General features: G+C 43.8%; 1 protein-coding gene across 1 annotated transcript in view; it reads right to left on the bottom strand.

Annotated features, from left to right (window-relative positions):
* Tmtc2 (Transmembrane O-mannosyltransferase targeting cadherins 2) overlaps window positions 1–24110 on the bottom strand; it is a 168598-nt gene that overhangs the window by 53520 nt on the left and 90968 nt on the right. Inside the window, exon 5 of the mRNA XM_046616835.2 lies at window positions 21242–21356. Coding sequence (XP_046472791.1) covers window positions 21242–21356 — 115 coding nt within the window. The remainder of the gene's footprint in view (window positions 1–21241; window positions 21357–24110) is intronic.

Below are 24110 nucleotides of genomic sequence, written 5' to 3'. Positions count from 1 at the left end.
AAAGTGCCGCACGCACTCGTCTATGATTCGGCAATGTACCGTGCATCAGAAATTCTTGATATTACGACTGCGTCGAGCCTTTTATCACGATACGCATTCAGCACGAGCAGCTTTGTCGTGGAGTTTTAGCAAGTTGGGGTCGAGCCGGCTCGTGATGGCAGAAAGGCAGTTCATAAGCTCTCGCGGGCTTTTTACGAATGTTGTTACTGTCGTTAAATCTACTTATTATAAGGGATTATTACAAGTTGGACAGTACGGCGTGCTTTTCAGTCCTCTGCTTAATGAGCAAAAAGAGCAAAATGATTACGAGAAGCTCGAAGGACATTTATGCTTTTCTAAAGCTATCGTGATCGCTTCGCGACACACTGCAAAGAAGTTGTAAAATAATTTATAACTTCACGTGGTGTGGAATTAAGCTTGAACTGACCCGACCCAATGCGACCACAATGTTGCGTGACGAACATAGAAAGCGATCCAAATCGCTGAGAGGTGTTCCTGTGTTTTTTACTGAATTTCTTTCACTTTCTTCTCTCCACTTCCGGCGAGTCAAGAAGCTACGCTGTGCCTAATCGTTTGCCGCAATGAATGAAAATCTTGGAGTATGTCCAGTGCAAATGAGGCGGAAATTTCTCTGCGAGAAAGCAGCTGCAGGTTTCCTATTAAACTTGTACCCAGTGCTCGACGCAGATGCCAATTTCGCAGAGATTGCGGAACCATCGGCATAAGCGTCTTCCAATCAGATGTCGGTGCCAATGAATTTTGCAATCCGTTCGCGATCGTTGTTATTCAACATTCTCAATCACTTCTCGTTCGGTTTTCAATCTCTATTGCCCAGCAGTAACGCGCCGAGAGGCCTAAAAGAACTTGGCGAGAATAAGATGACGACACAACCTTGTTCTTGAGATCACAGCACGGAGTGTGTTTCGAAGTTCGAAACGGTCCAACTCGACGCGGCGATTCCTATTTCTGCGACGACTTTCGCCAAGTATGAAAATGTTGTTTTCAAAGCGTGATGCTTTTGTCGGCGGTAATCGATACCCCTGGAGCCCGAGGCGTGTGCCTATTGCAGCAGCCTTACGTCGACGGCTTTACGCCGAGGCCTGACGGTGACGCGAGTTCGCCTGGTGCTGACGACCGCAGAAGCTACTTGGGAACTCGAGCCGAGCCAGGCCGAATCGCATGGCATGCCGTGTGCGCGATTCTCCGCTCAGATTGCGGTAACTATCGAAATTACGTTTCCTGTACACCGCGTAATTGGACTCAAGCACGTGTTGACCTCTAATTGCAAGCGATAGATCAAGTCTTTTCCCCTCCGTTTCAGGACGCGGTTATTAAAGCATAAGTGTTCGAACGTAGTTGCGGAAGCTTTCTTCGATGGGGATATTACAAACAATTTCAATTTATCCTCTACGCAGAGTGTTCCATGTTTAGCTAAAAATTTCAACGATTCAGAAACATAGTCTTTTTCATACTGTCGTAGGGACGTAGGTACTGCCAAGAGTTCGTTTGGGAAATCAAAGCAGTGGGAAAGGTTTCAGGTTTTTTCTACAAGCCAATCTTACTCAGCCTGCGATTCCTCGAAGATAACCTGATTTCCTGATCCTCGATTGAGCTGAGCAAACGTCTGCAGGAAGATTGAATCATGCATTGTTTAACGTTGATCTAGTCGTCAAGCATTCAAGCTCAATTTCCTCTGTGTTATCAGCCGCATTGTGAGACGGAGTAGCTCTACCATTTCGTGTTTGCAGTGCCCGAATCTCAATTGTACCTACAGACTCGAGTAACTCGGCAGGTAAACCGAGACGTAAGAATGAAAAATTGATTTTTGTCTACGTGTGCCTGCAGTGTTACAAAAAAGATAACCAAGCTCTTTGTAATCCATTTGTAAAAATGCGTCAATCACTGGCAAGGTGCGTCGTATAACGAGTGATCAGGTCACGACACGGAACGATCGGAGAAATTTGAGTTTCCTCCAAAATAGCGTAGCTAACCTCAGACTTCTGTGTCAAGCAGCCCTCACTTTGGCCATTGAGAGTCGGTTCCACGTCCATTAGGGATATCGCGTTGCAAAACGTCAGCGACGTCCTAACAAGACGACTAAACTAAGGGTTGTCTACAGGTGTTGGAATATCCAACCATCAGCAAAAGTTGGTGAGGAGTATCAGAAGGTGAGAACCAAGTTAGGCTCGGGTTTCGGTCGATTGGTAAGTTCAACGACGAGGAAATGACCGCGAGAAGCTTGGCCATGGGTTTTGATAAAAGTTTTGATAGAATTGATAGCGTGAAAAATTTTCGTCGATTTTGGCAAGTCGACGTGATGAATTATCATAATTTTATGAAAGAACCGAGCTCAACGAGCGGGTCTTAGAGTAACTTAAGTCGAAGTGTCTGCAGGTACGAGGTGTCGTGAAAGCTTGAAGCCCCTCGCGTAATACGAGCTTGACTTTATTTTTGTCCGACCGCGAAATACACGGTACTAAGATAATTGAATTGCCTCAGCTTTCGGCCGATTATAGGGTTTTGATTAATGGTTGTCGCGACGCGGAGTGATATCCACCTACCTGTTTTTTTCTCGACTTTTATTACCCACGGATCAGCCGGTGTATCCACTGGATTTCCGTAACGGGCTGTAACGAAGTGAAGGAGGGATGTATGCAAGGTGCGCGGCAAGAGTTAAGGCGATAATAACAACCCGCAAGGGAGAATTTCATTTCGGTTGAAAATCATTTGTAAACGTCGCTTCCGAACGTTCAGAAATGCTGCCCGGCGGCCCCTCGCAACCCATTCGAGGATGGATATTTCGCCCGACGTTACCTATTTCACTCTACTCACATTTCCCCGTTGCCCGTAACACGGGCGACTTCCTAAGGGATGCAAAGTGAAAAGGAATTCCACGCAGACGCCACGCCGCCGCGTCTCCCATCCGACCATTTTCTCTCCCCTTCTATGTATACACATATCCGTTTCGCAATATCCGTACATAACATACAGGTGTGAATGCGTGATGCAGCACGTGAAATCCAGGCCGCAAAATATTTATTTCTCTGGCAAATGGATTAATCCAGCTGCGGAAATCGTGAATTTCGAGCCGCGGACCGGATGGGGAAGAAAGTCGCGGACCAAGATTTCAAGGAAAACTATCGCTGCAAACCTCGTCCCCTATCTGAATAATTGAACAGCAAGTTGGACTGGCAACAAAGTGCTTGCCACGTTTTTGCCCGTCACGAACCCCGTTAACACACACTGCAGAACGCGGTTAAGGGTGTGTGCAAGGCGGGTGGTAATTGCTAAAATAGTTGCACGCCACGGGGACGAGTCTCTGATATCGACCTGACCTGACCCAACTCGGTTAAGTAAAAGGCGACTGGAATGTATTCGGCTAAGTGTGTACAGTAAATAAGTGAAACAAGTCCTTTAACCCTTCGTTTTTACAGCTGCAGTCCACGGCAGTTTGGACTTCAGAAGCACTGAATGAAAGAGTTTGGTACGGTGAAGTGATTTGTAGGTTGATCCGCGCTCGCATTCGATCTATCAAATTCGTAACATATGCGTCTGATATCTTGATAAAATTACCGTCGTCAATCTCTTCTGCATAATTTGACGCCTGTTTACAGGAAATCTTTTGACATTCTTGCTTATGTTTTTACACAACCCTTTCGCATACACCTCGACTCTACTCAATACCGTTATCCTTGCGGTAATATATTCGACAAACTTTTCAGACGGAATCTGTACAACGGCGCCTCGGATTCTATTCCAGCAACGAGCAGATTTCATAACCCGATTCTTTGTCATATTGCCCGATTTCGGGATTCATCGGTGCATGAAAATAATTTTAAATGAATTAGTAGCCTTTCGCCGGTTCTGCGAATTAAATTCTGACGGGAAAACGCGAAGTGGGTTAATTTTGAGGAATATTTTGAATTGACGTATATTTTCTGGCTACAACGCTGTTTCCAGATAGTAATTCGTCAATTTCCTCTGATAGGAGATTCGTTGGCCAAAAATCGATACATTCCATTAATTTTATTTTCATTATTTCATTATTTTCTACAATTTTTATATTTTTCACAAGACTTTTGTAGCCTGTACGTGACTGTGACCATCTCGTTGAAAATTTTTCGAAAAGTATCGGTTTTTGGATAACCAGCCCCCTTAATTTTCCGTGAAACGCGAGCTGCGATAACTCGCGGAGTATAGTCGAGTTCGGAATATAAATGCCCGCGATTTCGGTGTGGATATTACAACCTGCAGCGGAGAAACGTTATAAAGTTTCACATTATTGCGGGAGCAAAGGAGTTTCCTTCCATTGTCGCAGGGCCCCATCAACGGAAGCCACGAAGCTAGGCACCCTCCGCGTCTGTTAGGCACAGCGGTTATAATATAACCGGGGATGTATTTTATTCAGGAGGAAAAGAGGCTCGGCCTGAGGGTGAAGTCGAACCCTGGGCTGTTGGTTAATTCTTCAATTTGGTATAAACCAAGTTAAGGTCGAGCCCCGCGACGTTTCGGCGAAGCCCGGAAAATGTGCATTTAGAATGCCTGACTTCCCCTTGATCCCGCTATATATGGGCATAAATAAGCGAAGCTTGCGGTGTCTCGCCGTTCCGTTTCTTACGACACCGTGAAATCGAGGCTTTGCAGGGGCAAAAGTGGGAAAATTCCTTCGCTTCGCATTTTTTCGGAGCCTAACTTCGCTCCTTCGAAATTTTCATACTCGGCTCTGAATGTCGTATACATAGGTATATTGCTTATATGGGGATAAGCCGCTTGGCTGGTTGCCGGTGTATATAATGCCCATAAAAAGTTGCAATCCTTTCTTCATGCCGCAGCGGATAACGCGGCCAATTAGTGCAGAAACCCCATAAATGGAGCGCTAGAGTGCACCGTCTGACGCTAATAGGAAGGACGGTTACATGATCAGCTCTGGTGTGTTCGCAGGTCAACTTCGACACGTAATAGTAGAGACTTTGAAGTCTGTTCGCCCTTTCAATGGAGAAATAAAAAAAAAGAATCCTTCGCATTATTCCATCAGTTGGTTATCTTTTTTTTTATCTCTGGTCGTAGGACGTCAAAGGTTCTCCATGTGCCACGAAAATTTCTCGGTTATTTTAATATTTTACATAACGATAGAGGGCTGGAAGCTGAAGCATACCTAATGTCGTGGTTTTCCTGGTACAGCGATTCTTGTGAAATTACTGCAAATTTGATGGTGAAAAGAAGGAGACAGCCATTAGAAAAATTGTTTTTGTGGATTTTGAGCACACGGTTTTTCACGATGAGCCACTTTTATCTTGATTTTCTGTTCGTGTGTATTAGCTAATATATAACTGCATATGAGATTTGATTTTAGAACCATCCGTGGTCTATTTCTTTTCCATCGTCTCGTCTTCCTTCTATTTTTCGCTTATTATCTTCAATGCATCAGCATGAAGGTGCAGCTGTTTGTATATTATATGTTTGAATAAGTACCCGTCAGAGGCTCAGGATGCGATAACTTATTCAGGCGTGTTTTATGGAATCATACCTCCGACTTTCTAGCACCGTTGCCCCGTGGGAATGCAAGAATGCGAGAATACGGAAAAACCCCAGAAATAAAATAAAACAAAACAAGAGTAAAGAAAAAAAAGGAAAGAGAGGAAGAGGGAAACCATATTCAGTGAAAGCAGCGTCTCGACCTCAACCAAGAGTCCTGTCGAATCCTGAAGAGCTTACGTTTTACCCTGGACCCAAGCCAAGACGAGGCACCGGCGATTCAACTGGAAAAGGCCATGGTTATATCCAACGATTGTTGAATGTCTGCGGATGAAATTCTACCTAAGCTGTCTTTTCGTTAGATTTCAATCTATTTCTCTTTCTTTCCTTCTTTTTTCTCTTTCCTCTCTTACATTTCTCTTACTCTCATTCTTCCTCATGTCGTCGGTAGAAATCTGCCCATGCGCTCAGCTCTTTACACTGAAAATCTTCCACAATCCAGCAGGCTTTACAAAAAGAAATAGTAGAAAAAAAAAAGAAAAAATATTTCAACCCTATAATGGATAAAATCCCTGCACAAAGGATGAAAATTCCCGTGCTCAAGTTCAGTGAAAGCATGAAAAAAAAGGTTACGAGTTTCGTACCCCTTGTATAATTTGTTTCGAAATTGAGGAGCGATATCACGTGTAATAAATTTTTATGCGGCCCTCTCGCGTAGATACAGAGACTTCATTTTGCGGCTGGATGGCGAGGGTCGAAATCAAGACACAAGGTGCGTGGTGCCGTAAAGTCAACACTACAGCCCGGCGTAAGTTAAGTGCCGTAGTGTGTTTCCGTGTAATATCGCAGCCTGCCATTAAAGACTCGTTCGATCCGTCTTAAGTCGACGGTATGGATGGTCGTTAGCGAGGAATATAGCGTGTCTTACAGGCGATCTGCGCATGTACGTAGATTCCTGTATAGCGTGTGGCCGGATGGTTTAGCAATCAATTAAAAGGTGATCCCTCATTCAATGAATAAAGGATACAAACCGATGGCCCGCCGCCAGAGGCGAGTCTCTGCGCCCTGCGGAAATTAAACGAAAGGGTGGATCGCTGATATCTGATCAGTGAAAATATTTGGCCCATCCTGTACCGACGTTGTGCATATTTCACACCCCAATGCCGGCACCTCGTGTGCCTTTCGCGCACCCTCGATTCGCTGTTCGCCATTATGCGGATACATTAGGCGGTAACCGTTACTCCAGGGTGTTTTTCGCCTCTTCCGCAACACCTGCACTGTCGTTATCTTTCCCATTTATATTAGGTTACCTCTGGGTATCTTGTTTTTTCGTACATTGTACCGACGTTGAATCGCACCATTGTCTACGTTCATGGGAAAAGTATACACATACGATCTGTAACAATGGCGTCGTCATTAGACGCCTGTCATTGTAATCACGCATCGTGCGTCACCATAATTGGCAGTTATTTTGAGTAAAATACGCCAACGCTTAATCGCTTCTTCTATTTCCCCCGCGTTGTTTGAATATACGTTTTGTCCAAAGAATCTAGCGCACTACTTTCGTCCACCCTTAATGTTTTTCTTTTGTTCTCTCACCCCTGAATTAATTATTTCCTATCCGTTGAAAGCTCCGGGTGACGAATGTAATCAGAGAGAATTAGAGCTGGAGTGAGAAGCAAATCAGGAAACGTTGAAGTGAAAAAGAGGTAGGGAGAGAGTGAGAGAGAAGGGAAGGGAGAGGGCAGCTACCGGCTACCGCTGGCTGAAGGTGAAGCCGGAAGGTGTTGCGTGCTCGGAAGTCGTGATAAAAGTATTTGCTGATTCTCGTAGATTGGCGTAACGTAACGGGGCGCGTAACATGCGTGCGTGCTGTATCAGTCGTTAGCCAGTTCTCGTGAGCACGCCCGCGTCATCGCCGGCTTTGTAGACCAGCCGGAAATTTTCAACCGTATAAATTAAGGAGAAGCTCGTGTATACACGTTATATGCATATACATATATACATATGTATACAAGACTCGATCTCACGGTCGTTCAATAAACCGCGCACCAACGGGTGAATTACAGTGTTACCTGCGGGGCGGGGTTGAGATTTCGAATTTGAAAAGTTCCAAAACCGCCTGATTCGGCATTTTTTGGTGGTGAAACGTGAGGTTAAGAAACAAAACTTTGACGAAACATCAATGTTTCGAATGGTTCGAGAGCCGATGCTCAAAGTTACGAAAGGGTAAAATTCCCAAAGGACGAAATGTGGAAGGGGCGTAACTACGATAAGTCAAAGTTCCCAAGGTGCGAAAATGAGAAAAGTTAAAAATTTGAAACGTCGGAATTCCGAACGATCGAAGATTTTCAGTTCCGTGAATTTTTGGCTTGGTGAAATTTCACCAAGTTGATCTTTCTTTGTTTTGGATTTTCGATAACTTTACGTTCGGAATTTTCGTCATTCTAATTTTCGTTTTTTCTAATTTTTTTCACCCACTCGTTGAGTCAACTACTCTGTGGGAGTATATTTTAATTTTCGGAATTTCACTCCAGCGAAACTTTACTTTTCGGAACTTTGCTCTAACGTAACTTGAATTTTCTGAATCTTGCATTTTGGAACTTTGAGCCATCGAGTTTCCGACCATTCGAAACTTTGTTGTTTTCGTCAAAGTTTGATTTCTTTACTTCAAGTTTCGCCACCAAGTAATTCGAAATTAGGCGTTTTCGGAACTTCAACCCCGCCCTGTACCTGCTAGTTGTATAATAGCCAACATTATTTTCACCGTAATATTTACTTGGGTATAAAGACATGTGGAGAATAAAACTGAAAATAAATGCAAAGTTTGTGGAAGCTTCTGAAGAAATATATTACCAAACATTCCGGTCGATGAAATATGTGAATCTGATTTGAAATCACGAACTTTTAGAGCTTTCTCAAATTTTCAATAGAACTTCTTCGCAAAAGTATTTATCCAGTTCAGTTGTGTAATCATTACTAAATGATTGAAATTTGAGAAATGGGTGTTAATTATAATGATTCACTGATTAGACGGAAATTCGTGTTTCACGGTATTGGTATAAAGATTCACTGGTTTCATTCTCAGCGCCGTTCCCCCAATTGCAAGGGCTTAACTTTAATGAAAACTTGAAGTTCAATTAGGTATTGAGGAGAAAAGTGAAATGAAATCAGAATGGAACGGAACGGCGGTTGAAGGGACAAAGGTAAGTATGTTAGGGGTTGGATGTAAAGAGTATTAAATGTGGAAAAGGCTAACGGCGAGAGCTATTATTCTGATACGGGGGCAGGCAGACAGGCTTTAGCACTGCCATTGGGTCTGCGCTAATTTTACATCGCGTAAAATTTATAGGCGGGATGTTAAAACGCTTATTAAAGCCGCCGCACTGCCGCACGGTATAAGTTCTCTCCGAAGCTTCTGTAATGACCTCGCCCAGAGCTTTTTCGCTCTCTCTCTCCCTCTCTCTCTGCTCTGTCGTTTCTCTCCCTCGCTCTCCTCGCTCGCTGTTTTTGGCTAATTCCCGAATAACTTTTCTAATAAAACACGACTTTCGTTACTAACTTACTTTTCCTCCCTGCACGACAGCGCCACGTGCTCTTCGGACTTACACCGCCTGTTCTCGTCGGTAGCTCTGCGTCTACTTTTTACAAGAGCTTTGCAATATTTTTTCTTCCTTTTGCGGAAAATATTTTTCTAAGGCTGAGATATTATGTATACAATATCGTGATGTAGATCCTTTCAGAACAGTGATGATAAACTTTTCCACAGCTTGTTAGCATACGGTAATTGCAATTGAAAGCATGCCAGTGTCTTTGCGATATAAGATTCTAACGGAAATCTTTTATGCACTATTCTTTTATTACAGAATAAACAGCGAGGAAGCCCGCTGCTGCGGAAAAGAAACGTCTTCGCATTTCAAGGACCTCGTTCGTATCTGAAAAGGAAATTCGAGAGAAATATTTTAAGGACCTGCAGTAACGGGATTCAGCTCGACTCGAGCGTGACACAACTTCTTAGAACAGCGATATGAGAACGAAAAAATCGCTTTGACTCTTCACACGATGTCTTCCACTGTTCTCCGAATTTTGCCTAGAACGGAGAGACAAGATATCTGGAAAAATTTGACCCTTTGAGGAGATAAAATGATCGACAAAATATCACGTCGACAAATCGTCACGTCATCGGATACAAGTGATGGAAAAACGGTGATTTTTGTTGGAGAAAATTGGAACGAGAATAAAATTTCGAGGAAAATAGAGAAGAATGAAAAGTTGCGTAAAAAAGTTGAAAGCGCCGTTCAATCGTTCTCCAGGTTACCCACTCAGGCCTTTTTCGTTCTCTCTTTACCGAGTCACTGTATTTACTATTTCCTTCAATATTTTTTACATTTCACACTCGCTCGACTGACCAATCTTTCATAGTCGATGACATACTTTCGGCCCCAACTTCGGATGCTGGAAATTTTTCACCCTTTAGTAGAGCGATAGGAAAAATTGATAGAATATGAAGACTGAGAGCTTTTACAAGTCTGGTAGATTTTTCTAACTGACAAATATATCACGAAATAAAATACCCGCAAAATTCCGTCCTCTTTTATAAATACATGTGCAAAAGTTGTGAAATTTTTTTGATTCTCTACGCGGGATAAATGATTTTATGAAATCATTCGCGTACAAAGAAACAGTTTTCTCTCAGATTCCATTTTCGGGTAATTCTTTCACTTTACTAAATGTCAAACGATAAGCAAAGTAGAACTATTATTTTCACACCGCAGGACGTTTTGAGAGAAGAAAAATAGAAAATGAAAACGCTTTGATCTATCAACCGATATTGATGTACAATCTGCTGAAAGCCCTATGTTGATGTATCTCGTTTACGAATACAGACCCTCCCGACGTTGAACGCCATAAATCAGCGTACCTAAGAGTGTTGACTGTTCGGTGTTGATAACGATTAATTCAAACCGTCAAAATTTGATGCGAAAATTGGGATTGTAGTGCGCGAACTTGGGCAGTTAATTATGAAACATCCCATCCGCTCGCGTTTGTCGGAGGCGGCGCTTGGCTAATCTTCACTTTCTGCACCTTCATCATGGATTCAATATCACAAAGCCGGAGGCTAAGCCGAAGCACAATAACGAATCGACCTACGCATAGCCGGCTGCTCACCAGGGAATAAAAAAGAACAAACGACCCCGCGCCAAGAGATCACGAGCATGAGAGGTGAAAGGGGGGTTAATTGCCCCCGTTATTATGCCCCCGCAATATCCGATTTCGTGAAACGAAGCGGTAAAGATATACGGATATGACGTACCAGAGGTCAGGGGTGGCGGCCGAGGACGCGCATGACTTCGATACCCGAGGGGGGCAGAAGTTGGGACCAAGGGCCCCCAGAAGCTGCGCGATAAAGGAACCGGGATAGCGGGGAAGCGCCGCATGCATTATTGAGCAAGGCAGGGGAGTTCCGGGGAATCCGAGGGACGAAAGCTCGAGGAAGGCGCGCCCGATTTAGGAGACAAAAGGGAATTATAATCGTATTTCAGGCTGGCAGTTCCCCCGAATAGGTGCCTAGGTGTAGGTTTGGTCCTGCGAGGCGAGGGAGGGTTTTTGATCGCGCGAACTCGGCGCAGGAGTTTGACTAACTCCCGGCTAATTAGGGCGAAGGCGAGAATGTAATCCACGTGGCGACGTCCCGATGACGACGTCGGGATGCCGGGTGACCGCATCCTCCTCTTCGTGCCAAACTACCGCGAATCATCTCTCGTCGATCCGGAAACCAGTGCAAAACGCCTTCTTGAATATCAAACCTCCCGCCATCGCTCCCGGAATTCCGTTCCTGATCATCGCTCCTCGGTTTACGCATTCCACGACCAATTCTTCGGCTCTCTCACTTTCTCTCTCGCTCTCTATCTCTCTGTCTCGTCTCCGGCGTATTGTCACTCTCTCGAATCATACGGAATTTCACTACGTTGGATTTGCCAGCCTCGCAAACTAATACCGCCAAGAAACCGTGGGTACCATGAAATATGCAAAGGGTTAAATTCAGTGGTTACGTTCTCAGCCAGGAACAACTTTGCAAGCCGACTAGTAACCACTTTCATTATACCTAAAAACCACTGTCCGATTTTAGTCCTCCTCCTCAAAGATGCTCATGTAATGGGAGTAATTTTTTATCGAATCGACGTGTATATTTATCGGAACATTCCTCGGGTTTAAATTCCTTTTCGAATTTGGTGAACTGAAAATGATGAAGCTTGAAACGGCTGACCGTAAGCTTCTATAAATTCTTACCGAAGACCTACTCTCGAAGGCCTTACTTACGCGCTAAGTCCATTGTGACTTAGCGTGCGGACTTGACTGTTAAGGAAGAAACTTTGACCAAGTGCAATTTGTTCCCATTAGCCAAGTCGACTTAGAAATGTCGATGTACCGAGTTGTCTGGCTTAAATTTGAGAAGCCGATTTCCCGCGTCGATATATACCGTTGGTGAAAAATGAGCCGTGATATTCAAACATGACAGGTCATAAATTGTACACTGCAGACAAAGTTCGCGCGGCAAACAACAGCACCAGTCAAAAGGGGAACATCCATATTTCAGTCGATCCAGAAGACGTGTAAAAAAAAGGTGAGAAAGAAAAAAATGTCGAAATGAAAAACCGAGAGACGGATGGGGCCAGAAGTGACACGGGCTCAAAGTCGGCGCTCTGTAATAGATGAACTTGGGCCATTTGGCATGAGTGAAGCGATGAATAGAGCGGGAGGGGCGAAGAGGACCACGGACGTCGGGGGTTCGAAGGTGTAGAAGCACAGCAATGCACACAGAATTAGAAGACACTCGCCGAACCCTTTGCCGTCTCTGGATCTCCTCAGTGGCCAATGGATAGCCTCCGGTCTCCGGTTGGCCGCTTTCATGTTTGCAAACTAATTAATTCACTGCAAGGAGCGTAAGAAACGAGCTGCAGACACGCGGAGAAGAGCTAAGCCGGTGGCTGGAACCACTCGAAAAGATGAAGGGGAAGATAGCCTTGTAAGCCGAGGCTATGCAAGGCCTCTTCTTCGTTAAACATCTCATCGGAAACTAGAAGCTCGTGTTAGAGGAGATTCTTCGCGCATTAATCGACGCAGCTCTTCCGCTTCTGCCGCTGCTGCAATATGGACAATGAAATTCCTAGGAATTGATGAAATGCTTAGCTGGCTGATACTCTTTCAGAATTACGACGCCTCTTCGCGCTGGGTTCTAAAGTCTGTGCTTGTTCCCGGCCATGGAGGGTAGAGAGGTAAGGAGGACTGTCTCCGTTTATAGAAAGTGTTCGTATAGTGGTCGAAAATTAAGATGACGTTACTGTAGCAAAAGTTCGACTCAGCGCCAATCAGATTGGTTCCTTTATTGCTTGTAAGCGCCATTCCGGTGACTTGTTGAACCAGTACTTCTTGCTTCTTGAGTTGAAAACCCGTATGAGATACTTCCCTTTACTTCCAGATTCCATATTTCTGACTCACGGCTTGTAGAGCCTTGACAACAGACAGAGTTTAAAAGAGACGCGGAATCGGGTCGCATTAATGTACCCTCGGGCCAAGTACAGATGAATATTTTCCCCTCCAAGTTGGTCTCATTAACCGCATTTTAACCCGAGATTCTCCCTCACCTCCAGTCACGTTTTCACAACGTTAGCATTTCTACGCGCACAAATTTCACCCCTTTCTTCGTTTACGTTCCCGTCTCCAGGGGTCCATCTCAAACTCCGGAGGATTACCGTAAACTTTTCGAATTTTTGTATTCACTATTACATCATTTTTTATGTGATTTTAATGCGGTGTTGATTTATCACGGCTTATTTATAGAGTTTAATAAAATTCGGACTACCTTGAAGTTCGGAAGAAGGATTTTCCGTAAAAACGCTAAATTAACGCCACGAACTTCAATTCCACGATGTCACATCGTCCTCAGCCAAACTGACGTTGATAAATTATACGCGCTGTCTAATTTTCTACAACTTGGCTCAAGCAATCATTTTCATAATTATACCGTCCCGTCTGACCAGTCATTCAGTCACAAGTATACACCGAATCAGCTTATCGTGTCATTTCAGTGTATAAGGTACTCAACTCGTCTTCCTCATACATAATTCCCTCCAACCTCGGAAGACGTTGCACCAGAAGTAAGACACAGATATAAATTATCTGTCACTCATCCTCGCACTAATTCCAAGACACCGCCTTGAATTACTGTCACAGAAGACATAATAAAATCCGTCAATCGAAGTCTGGATAAAATTTTAACGCGGTATGAAATCCTGCAGCATTACGATAAATGAGAGGGCGAATTGCATATCCGATCGTTAGGTATGTACCTATAAAGTATGTAAGGCTTGGTGTCAGTTAGAGAAAGTTTATATTTTTACGATCCTCATTTTCACCCCACAGTTACCTCGACTTCGAGCCATTTCACCAGGCTAGAACTTATCCCCGTAGTTCGAGCCGGTGTTCGTCGTTCGCGTATCGTGATGGGTGTTCCTCGAAGTCGAGGGTGGGTAGGTATAAGTCTGTTTCCTCCGCTTACCCCGAGCTTTCCTTCTTCTCGCCCTCTCCGATCCAAACAAGAGACACTGTCAATGCCGCTTCACCGTCCGCTCGCAAACTTTTGCCTTTCAGAAATTACAATCGAACCCCGCACTAGGATCGCCGATCCCGTCTCCTCCTCAACCACCCCTCCACCCCTTTCGACCTTTGATTTCCTGCATCTTTGTCATTCCCCTCGCCTCCCGACGCTGCAGCGGACCTTCGCTATATGCCGTTTCACTATCTCTATTTATTCCTAATCGTTCAACTTTGCCAGGATCCGCGTCCCGCGGCTCGCAAGAACAGGGATAAAACTTGCTCCATTGATCACGGTGCTCCCTTCTTCTCTCAGCTTATATCTCTAGCCCACGTCGTATTATTCCAGTCCCTTGAATGCGATCGCTACATATTTGGCGACGCCTGGCTTTATAAGGGTTCAGTCATTCGCTTGACTCGAAGATATTTCTCGATGGCGGAAGAATTATTCGAGCGGAATGCGTAGCGCCGAGTCAAAAGATTCTGGTTTGCTATCAGAACTGACGAAAAAAGGTTCACGAGCACTTGACCTACAAGTATACTCGGAGTATTCCAACGAATGCCGGGCAACTCAGCTACTGCTTAAACGAGCCACAAGCTCAGTCTTGGGAAGATTATTAGTCTTGGGAATCGGCAGGTGAACCGACCACGTTGTTTGATTATAATTAGCCTCGGTGTAATTCCCGGCAGGGTACGTGTAACGCGAAATTGGTGAGTGGGTAAATTGGCGAAGAGCGGAAGTAGAGGGTGCAGGATAAATGAGGAAGTGATAGGTATGCGAGGGTGTTGAGCCTCTCCCGAGATGTAAGCTTCGAGGCGTTCCAGGCTGTGGCATGCAAATGCCCCGAGGCATATGCATACATTCGTGTACGTATAGCATACTACGTATATGTTATACACACACGCCGCATGTATCCATACAATACAATCAAAGATCAACGGCGATACATATTCAGGTGGTCAACGTGCAAACACCGTTCAGGAGAACGACCTATAAGCAAACGGAACTCGGCGCGTGCTGTCCTTAAAGGGTGCGAAGGTTGAGGTGTCCGGAAACACGGGACAGCGGATACTATCGCAGGTTTGGACCTTACACACGGCTCTAAACTACAGCGGTCAAGACCTACGTCCGACCGGATACGCATGCATCGACCTCCGAGGGTAGCGGAACTTGCCCATCAATTTCCCATTCAATTTGGATCAGTTAACCAGTGAACAAGGGGCGTGATTCGGGTCGATCCTGAGACTGCGGCTCGTTGCGGGGTGAAACTCATGGCTAGTGGACAGAGTCCCGAGTCGTTGAAAAAATTCGGATCAAAGTACGCCAGGGTCAAGGTGCTGACTAGTAGCCGAAATTCTCGGGTAAGATAAACATTCTGATCAACTGTTTGAATTATCAAAGGGTCGTTATTTCGAATGGTTGGCATTTTCGAGAGGGCAGAGTTATTCGCGAGGTGGTTTCATTTACCGAAGGGTCGAAATTCCGAATGGTTATCGAATTCCAATATGGTCAACAATCCTAATTATGACTTAAATTAACACACTTGCGGTCAGAATTTCGGATGGTTCTGAATCTGAATCAGGTACGAAAAATTCACTTCGCAAGCGTGCAAACTATTGAGTCACATATTGAGTATTCAAAACTTGTAATCATTCGGAATTTCAACCATTAAATAATTCGGACTCGTGAGCGTCGATAAAATATAACGAATCCGAAGTTTGCAGATCATCTGCAGTAAAACTTTTCCCGGTAAAATTGAGCCCGACTTTCCGCCATCAGGGTGGCAAACAAGGGCCGAAAAAATCTAGAATTAGGGTTTATGTACATTTGTGTAAAAGAGCGGCTGCATCGACCCACGGTTTGCATCGATCGAGATTAAAATCCGAGCGTAGCTGCCGCTGCAACGAGCCGTAATTCGACTCCGCGCTTTTAACGGCTCGATATAAACGACAAATAGGGGCTGGTAAATAAATTGGTCCTGGATGAGATCCCCGCGCGACCAGCTAGGAGGGTTGGAAATAATTCGAACCTTTTGCGGCAAAGTTTTAAACCTCGGCATTTAGTTTCCAGCTTGCTGCAGGATTCAACCGACTGTGTTTTGAGTGGCTGCTAATTGTAAGTGACTGCACGCGATCTTGCCGATTAATCGGGTACTTTAGTTTCGATTTTCAGTTTAAAGTCGGCAATATTCACCTGTAAACCAAACGCGATGCCTGCTCTATGACGGGGCCTCATCGTGATGATACGCGGAGGGTAATTTTTTGTAATCTGTAAAATTGCGGAGCTTCAATTTTGGAAGAATATCATCTTGCTGGTGGAATGATATAGACCAAAATATCAAACGAATGAAATGAATATGAATAAATGGAATTCGCGGAAATGCTTTAATACTCGGAAAAATTCGTTTGTCAGAATAAATGGTATATTTAGAATATAATGGAGACAACGAAGCGAACGGTTCTGAATTTAGAAACTTTTTTTTACTTATCTGGGAGTCGGAAGTTGGCTGATGACTTATAAATTTCAACGCAGGGTGAGAAAAACACGAGACAAATCCAAACCGCTTTTCCCAAAGTCTAAATAAGAGGACCAAGAAAATCAAGAACTTTCTTTACGCAAAGAATATTAACTCATCGAATCAGATTCTCTTATAAACTCGATTTTTTACCTGTACACGCATGTAGTGTTGCCGTTTACGAGTGAAAATTCCGCAGAGTCTCGATCAATGGTCGTCGAAGAGGCAAAAAACGCTCGCTGCGACTTTAAACGAAGACTCTGGCGATGGTATTCAATATTCTCTAAGACAGCTAATCCAGGGCTGATTCGAAAACATGTTCGATTCATGTATCCCACTCGCTAAGGCGCTTCCGCCCTCCTGCTGGCGCAATTCCTTCCGGTGTGGAAAGGATGGGGAATAATTTGACTGGGGTTTAACGCTGGGACCCCGGTCTTAGTAGTAATACCAGATGATACCGCGGGGTGGGTGAAGCGAGCACCTAGAAACGCTGCGGCTCCCGCATTCAAGTTGTATTTAAATAGGTGGTATGTACACGAGTATACGGAACACACGCACGCCGGTATTTCAGAGGGAATAATTGACGTCAGGTATTCAAAGCTACACGGCAACGTCTTTGGAATGAACCGTGCATGCGAGATGTTGCCAAGAAGACGCGCGCTGTCCTTGCCGGGGTTCAAACCTTGTCGAATTCGGTTCTTTAGGTCAATTTCAACCGGTAATCAGGCGCCATTCGCGACGCTTTGCATCTAATTGACAACAACGGTTTACAAGAATTTATCCCATGCATAATAAACTTGAAACTTGAATCGTCAAAGATTATAAATATTCAATAGAAAAAGGTTGATGAGGAATTTTTTGGCACAGAGTGTGACATTTTTTTTTCGAATCGAACTTTCAAACTTCTACTTTCTACTATTGGAGGTTCACGGGAAATCAGAGATCGCAGTCTTCGAGTTAATCAGATTGGTATGGAAGCCTAAGTTGAAGCAATGATGTGCCTAACTGCTGTAAAAAGTTGAGGCCGATGGGATTCACCGTTAGGATGGGATCGCGGTCCCTCGGTTTCTAACGCCGTTTTTTGCCAACTCCGGGTTAAACGACGTTCTTGATGCAAGAACTTTGCCTGCCGAAGGTTAGATCCGTCTTTTGCAAAACAATGCTCGAGTTTTGCATATTCAAGGGTCCAAATGCGACCTGAAATTGTCAGGAAATCGATGATTCGCTGTCGCATCTCCTCCAGTTTTTAGCTGGAACCTTTTTTTTTTAGAAACACGCCGTTCGAGATCGACGCGATTAAATAGGAGTTAATATCTAGACTGTGTTTCCTGGACAAAATTGTATACTGTTCTAAATTTTTCACCTCAACTATTTTTATCGATTACTTTCGTTCGAGTACTACTTGTATTTTCATTTTACTAAAAATTCACGTGATAAGTCGTTGCTCAGCTGAAAAAACCCACTAATTTAAAGAACCATATCACGTGCTTCTATAACGAAAAAATGAAGTATTGGCAACTGTAATTACTCTAAATACTTGTTGAAAATTTTCTTTTAATTTCAAGAACGTCTTGTTCGTATCAGCACGCGTTTGACTAGATTTTTTTATCAACCGCAACAAAAAATTTTTCTCGCAGCGCGGAATTTCATCGGAAATTACGAGTCCCGGTTACACCACGTACTCGGACGATCGGTATTCTTTGGTACATTAGCTCGCAGGACGCGGGAGTCCCATCCGGAGGATCTACACATCTACCGTTCGCATTTTAGAGCGTAGATTCGCGGGTGTGCAGGAGCAGCGGGGAGGATGGGGTGATCGATGTCCGGAAGGGACCGTAGAAGCTTATCTGCTCGAACGCAGTCGACCTGGTCTACCTGCTAAGCTCTCGCAGCCGCGGCAGCCGAGCCCTGCGCTATCGGCGCTACGCTGTTGTGACAGACCTGCGGGGGCTCGAACCCTTCCAGAGAGAAAGGGGCCCACGGGCCCCGGCTTATCACGAGCTTGCAGCGGCCTGCTCGACGCGGTGCAAGATTATCGACGGTACAGAGGGAGTGACGCCGGTCGTAGGGTAAATGCTGCTCGTCGAGAGGCCGCTTGGAGAGAGATTCGCTGGCCGGGAATCGTTTATTTTTAGTTAACTTATTTGGAGATGATCGGACATCTGCTATTCGTCGAATTAACAACTTGCACTGAGAAAAATTTCATTTGTTATAGTATATAACTAGAAAAATTCAGTAAAGCAGGTATCGTTGAAAAAACTGTTTGAATATTGTTGGAATTACGAAGAACGAGGTACGCCTAATCACATTGTTCAACGTGACAAAAAATAGATTATTTTGGTGAATTGTAGAGAATAAGTTTGTGAGTAAACGAGATATTGTGGAGTGAAATGAAAGAAATCTACTAGATTTTTATTAATTCTGAAGCGGTTTGAGATGAAACTTTTGTCGATATTAGGAAGTAATAGTATCACTTTCTGATTGATATAAATTTCTGTCTTTTCAATTTTTTTACTTTTAAAGTTCACTTCGTATAAAGCTTAGACATACAATAATTCGATAAATACTCGATGTACGACGATCTGGTGATAAAATAATAAGAAGCATCGATTTTCGAGAAATCAACCTCCTAAAATATTTATTTGGAAAATGTGTCAAACTTCCGAGATTAAGACTGCTGGTCCGGTCATTAACACAATATGGTCTTTTTGGGGTGTTGAATTCCTTGTGCTGATTTGAGCGGTCATTTTGCCTTTTTGATTCAAAAACGTCAATAATGACTCTGTCAAAATTAAAGTCCATTAAATTTTTCAGTTAAAGTCACTTCTCGAATTCTCAATAATTATGCTTGATAGCTGTGCACGAAATAATAAGCTCACGCAAATTTTGCCACTTAAATTAAAAAAGGAAATTATTCAATGTAAGCAGTTCTTCAATTCTCACAAATTGACCTAGGGACAATACATCGTACATATTATATTCTCATTCCTGCTAATTCCCACGTTGTGAAATATTATTGATTGAGAATAGCAAGCAAACATGCCCATCGTGTTTCATTTCCATAATAATTCGGATTTCACAAAAACTCGTAAGGTGCTTTGACTACTAAGTGAACCTATAATATACCTGTTGATCAAGATTCACCACAAATAAAGTTTTTATCCATAGCTTTCTCAGCTCTATTAAACTTTGTTCGAATCCTGTGCTCGAAGAAAAATTATAGACCGAGAAATGTCATGCGTCATTATACGTTAAAGCCGTGGTTGTTTGACGTGCTGAGATATCTGACTACGAAATGTATGTATCCATCTCGCCGTTACGACCAAGGAGCGTTTTATTGTCAGCCTATTTCGTTTTGACGACGTACAACATTCCGTTCCTAGACATATTTTCTCGCAGATTCACGGAATGACATATTGACTGAGAGTTACTACCGCATGCGACCTGTAATATATTTCGAAAAAACGGTTGTCGGCCGTTCTCTTCATTTCTTGACGGGGAGAGATAAAAAACTAGAATCGCCGATTGATAGAAGGACCAGAATATCGAATTTTCATGGATAGGATAATCTGATTCACAAAATATAAAAATGTGAAGAGTCAAAGTGTAGAAAATTGTAAGTATAGAAAGTCGAAGTACAGAATGACGAAATATAGAAAAGTCAATACATAGAACGGCAAAATCGAGAATCTCCATACGATTCTATATTATCGAAAGAAAAAGTTCTGACAATTCTACAGTTCAGCATTCTATGTGTCCGACCTCTCTAATTTGTTACTTCTCCTTATTTCTACTTTCAAAATTTTATATTTTGGACTTTCAATTTTTTGATATTTCTATATTTTTATCCCCACCCTTCTTAACCCGCAGTTTGACTCGCGATTCGGGGTTATTTGCCCTTCGGATAGCTCGAATTCGTCCCTCCGTAAGTTGTGGAGTTTCTCAAAGCTGTACCACGAATTGATCCGTCTTATAATTTCCCCCAGCATTCGTCAAAGAGTCGCAGCTCGTATTATACCGAGATCTCTAAGCGAGCTGCCAGGCGTACGACCACGCACGGCGTTTGTCGCTAATCGAGTAATTGGCTTCACGAGCTCAGAGCACTTTAGCCGCAATGTAGGGTAATTTTCCAGGGTACCTGAAAAACACTAGAGAACGCTGAAGTGCGTGTAGAGCACGGGGGTGAAAAGAGCAGAGGTCGAAAGGGGTGGAAAATAAATCACTCGCGCAACGGAGACAAGCATGGCGGTGGCGATTTTCTATCGGACAGACCAACGGACTGACCGGCGGGTAGTGCGGAGAAAAAAACGCTGGAGAAATGATCCGTCAGGAGGTTCGCCGGTCGGATACAGGACCATAAACCATAAAGCATCGGATGACGGGCCTCGGACCGAGCAGCGCCGAAGCTGAATTTATCGTGAAATCGGGCACGGATTGATTCTCAGAGGTATAAAAAGGAAAACAAAAGTTCGCTGTAAAACTTTTTCACCCGCGGTGTTATTTACCGTTTTAATTTCCATTCGTTCGCTCGAATTTCCAGCTCATTCGTCCTCGATTCGTTGCACATTTTTTGCCCCCTTTGCTAAGTTTCTTCGACGCGAGTCACGTGACGAACGTCCCACTTAATCGTAAACTTAACGTAAGAGGGTACTCACAGGTTGTAGTGGACATCAGCCATGTTTGGTCGATACCGAAGAGCCTGGGTGAAGGCCTCCTCGGCCTCGGTGGTTCGCCCCTGAGCACTCAGCACGCTTCCCAAATTCCCATAGGCTGAAATAGACAAGAAAAGCTGCAATTAGTATCGCGTTACGATGCCGCAGGTTGATGGGCCGGGTAACCTGCACCATCTTTTTTCATTTCATTTCATAACTCGGAAAAATTCCCACGAATACGCTGATATCTCTTTACGATTTTATATAATTTCGTTGATATTAAGGTTAATTGGCGGTATTAACGGTGGGATAATTTATTTGACCTTCTGAGGTTTCGTTATTTAAATATTTATTTCCACTTTTTTCGTTGATCAGTTTACTGTTGATTACTTTACAGTAATATAATCATTCATTCGGTGCAGTGCGTGTAACGTAGGAGCAAAGAGTGAGCTTTGCGGTAAAAGATGAGCAACGCGAATAGCGATAGAGGGTAAAAAAGGCATTTGTACAACACCGGCATCCATTCGCGTACGGAATCGCATAATAATCTGAATAACGATACGCATTACGCATAGATGGTAATAAAATATTGACAGAAAGGCGTGCCTCGTTCTGGCAAAGGGTGTTATTTACGAGCAATATAAACCGTCGGAGGAAGTCTATTCGAGATCGATTCGATGCCAGATCGGCTATTCTCAATCCGGAAATATATAAGAATTGACGACTACGACTGGCTGAAGTAATCTCGCGGCGCGTGAGCTAAATCAGGGTCGCTGAGGAATAATACGAAGATATTGGACTCTGCGGACCGGTATTGAACCGTTCTGATATCGAGTAAAATTTTCAACTCGGAAACTACATGCGTGTATAAGCTGGATGCTGATGAATTTTCCACCCGTCACGCGAGGCTTATTCGCCTTCTATTTGCGTCCCGCGTTCATTGAACCCTTCGTCCGATGTCGATCCTTGGCACAACTTCGCTTCCTCGAAAGTAATTTCACACGTGTAACGTGTGTCGATTTGCAACTTCTTCTTCAACGCGCTAATCGCAATATAATTAAAAAACGAACAAATAAAAGAAGTATCTCGTTACGAGTCAGCTCGCTCTAAACCTCGAAATAAACTCCAACTTATTTCAGAAATTAACGTATCAAACGCAACGTATGTGAAACCAAACTGTCTTACTGGCTGACCGAGCACTCACAGAGATACGCGACCTAGCTGAAAAGTGACACTTTCAAAACAAGCCGACGCGACTAGATCCAGTATGGCAGAGTTTGGCTGCAAGCAATTTACAAAAGGAACGACTATTCAAAAACCATGACTCCAATCCAGATTTACAACAAACAAAATTCACGACATTTACCAAGTTATAAACAAAATTCGATCGCAACAAGAGTGAAGAAGGGAATTACCGGCAAGCGATTTCTATTCCCTGATTGCAAGGTGCGAAGTTTTATGTTAGTCATGCGAATTGGGGCTCGACAAATTGGAACTACCAGCATGTGTTTCTTTTGGGAAACACAGAATGAAGCGATTTCGGTAAACTCGATGCAACTCGAGTGGAGAAATGAGCCATTCTTCAATTTCCCCCGATCTCACGCACGATCGGAACGCCTCGACCCGCAAAGACGTAAAAATGAAAAAGACGTTGTCGTCGGTGATCCGAGAGCCGAACCGAGGCTGGATTGCTGACCGAAACTGGCTGCGGTTAACGGCTCAGGCTAGCTCCGGGTACCTACCCGAAGGTTTATACCGTCCTAAAAACCGTTTATGTTTTCGGCAAGTATGCGACCGCGATATTTAAACCGGCAGCTCCCCTTTCGGAAAAACTGCTCTTCAGCCTACGGCGCTCTCGTCAACGCCGCTTTCAACTTTTCCAAGGGGGAATTCAACGCCGTTTACAAACCGCGTAAGTTACTTGCCGCGGATATAATGCGCCCGAGTATAAACGCTCGCTTGTTTACTTTCAACAGTCGAGGAAGGCAAGTTGGATAAATACTTTTCGAAACTTTCGTTATTCTTGCAATGTGGCGGAAAAATCCGCTTGCTAAGGAGTTTCGAGCCTTTCCTATACACAGGTTATAAATAACTCGTTTCTGGAATTTGTTTAATTAAAAAACCCTTTCGAATTATTTCCGAATTTAAAATTTACGGCCGAGAATTTTCACCTCGTTATCGCGATTACGTGTGAAAAGAAAAATGAAGAGAAGAGAAAAACAAAAAAAAAAAAAAAAATCAACAAAAATGAAAATGGAATACTTAAGATATTTTATTTCTGACGCGTGATCGGATTACAAGTTGTGCAATTTCAGCGCCATTTTGAAGGGCAGTTCACCTCAGCCAGCTCCTTTTACCGTACTAAAAAATAAGTGTTAAGAAAAGGCCGAAGAACGAATCACCCCTGCTCCAAGGAGAAAACAGTTTTTCGCTCGACGCCTGCAGGGTCGTAAAAATAATCCGAATGAAAGTAAGGTTTTTATAACATTCTCAAATCGACTTCTCTCCTTCAACCGTAATATTAATTCGACCGAATAGCTGGTATCATCGGGCAATTAAAGCTAACAGATAGAACCGAAGAAGCGAGAAAACAGCTCGAGCCGACGTTTCGCGTCACACCGGGAACGGGGTATCCCGGGGTAATAGAAATGGCAGGTCCATCTGTCAAAATTGTGACGAAATGAAAAGGGTGGTCCGCCCGAGACGAGGGAGGACTGAGAAGAGCTGCAGGATGCGCGGAAGAGTCTCGGTTATTAAATTCCGAAATTCCTTCCGTGCTCCGGCTCAGCTGCCATCTCCAGACTGCATATTTCGAGTCATCCCACGGTCTCGCAGCGAGATCTGTCGACTGGTTTGATTTCTTCTCTTCTCC

This window comes from Neodiprion pinetum, chromosome 3 (genome assembly GCF_021155775.2).
Source record: "Neodiprion pinetum isolate iyNeoPine1 chromosome 3, iyNeoPine1.2, whole genome shotgun sequence".
NCBI classification, from domain to species: domain Eukaryota; kingdom Metazoa; phylum Arthropoda; class Insecta; order Hymenoptera; family Diprionidae; genus Neodiprion; species Neodiprion pinetum.
Note: the sequence above shows the minus strand (reverse complement) of the source record. Positions and strands in the feature narration are given on the sequence as shown.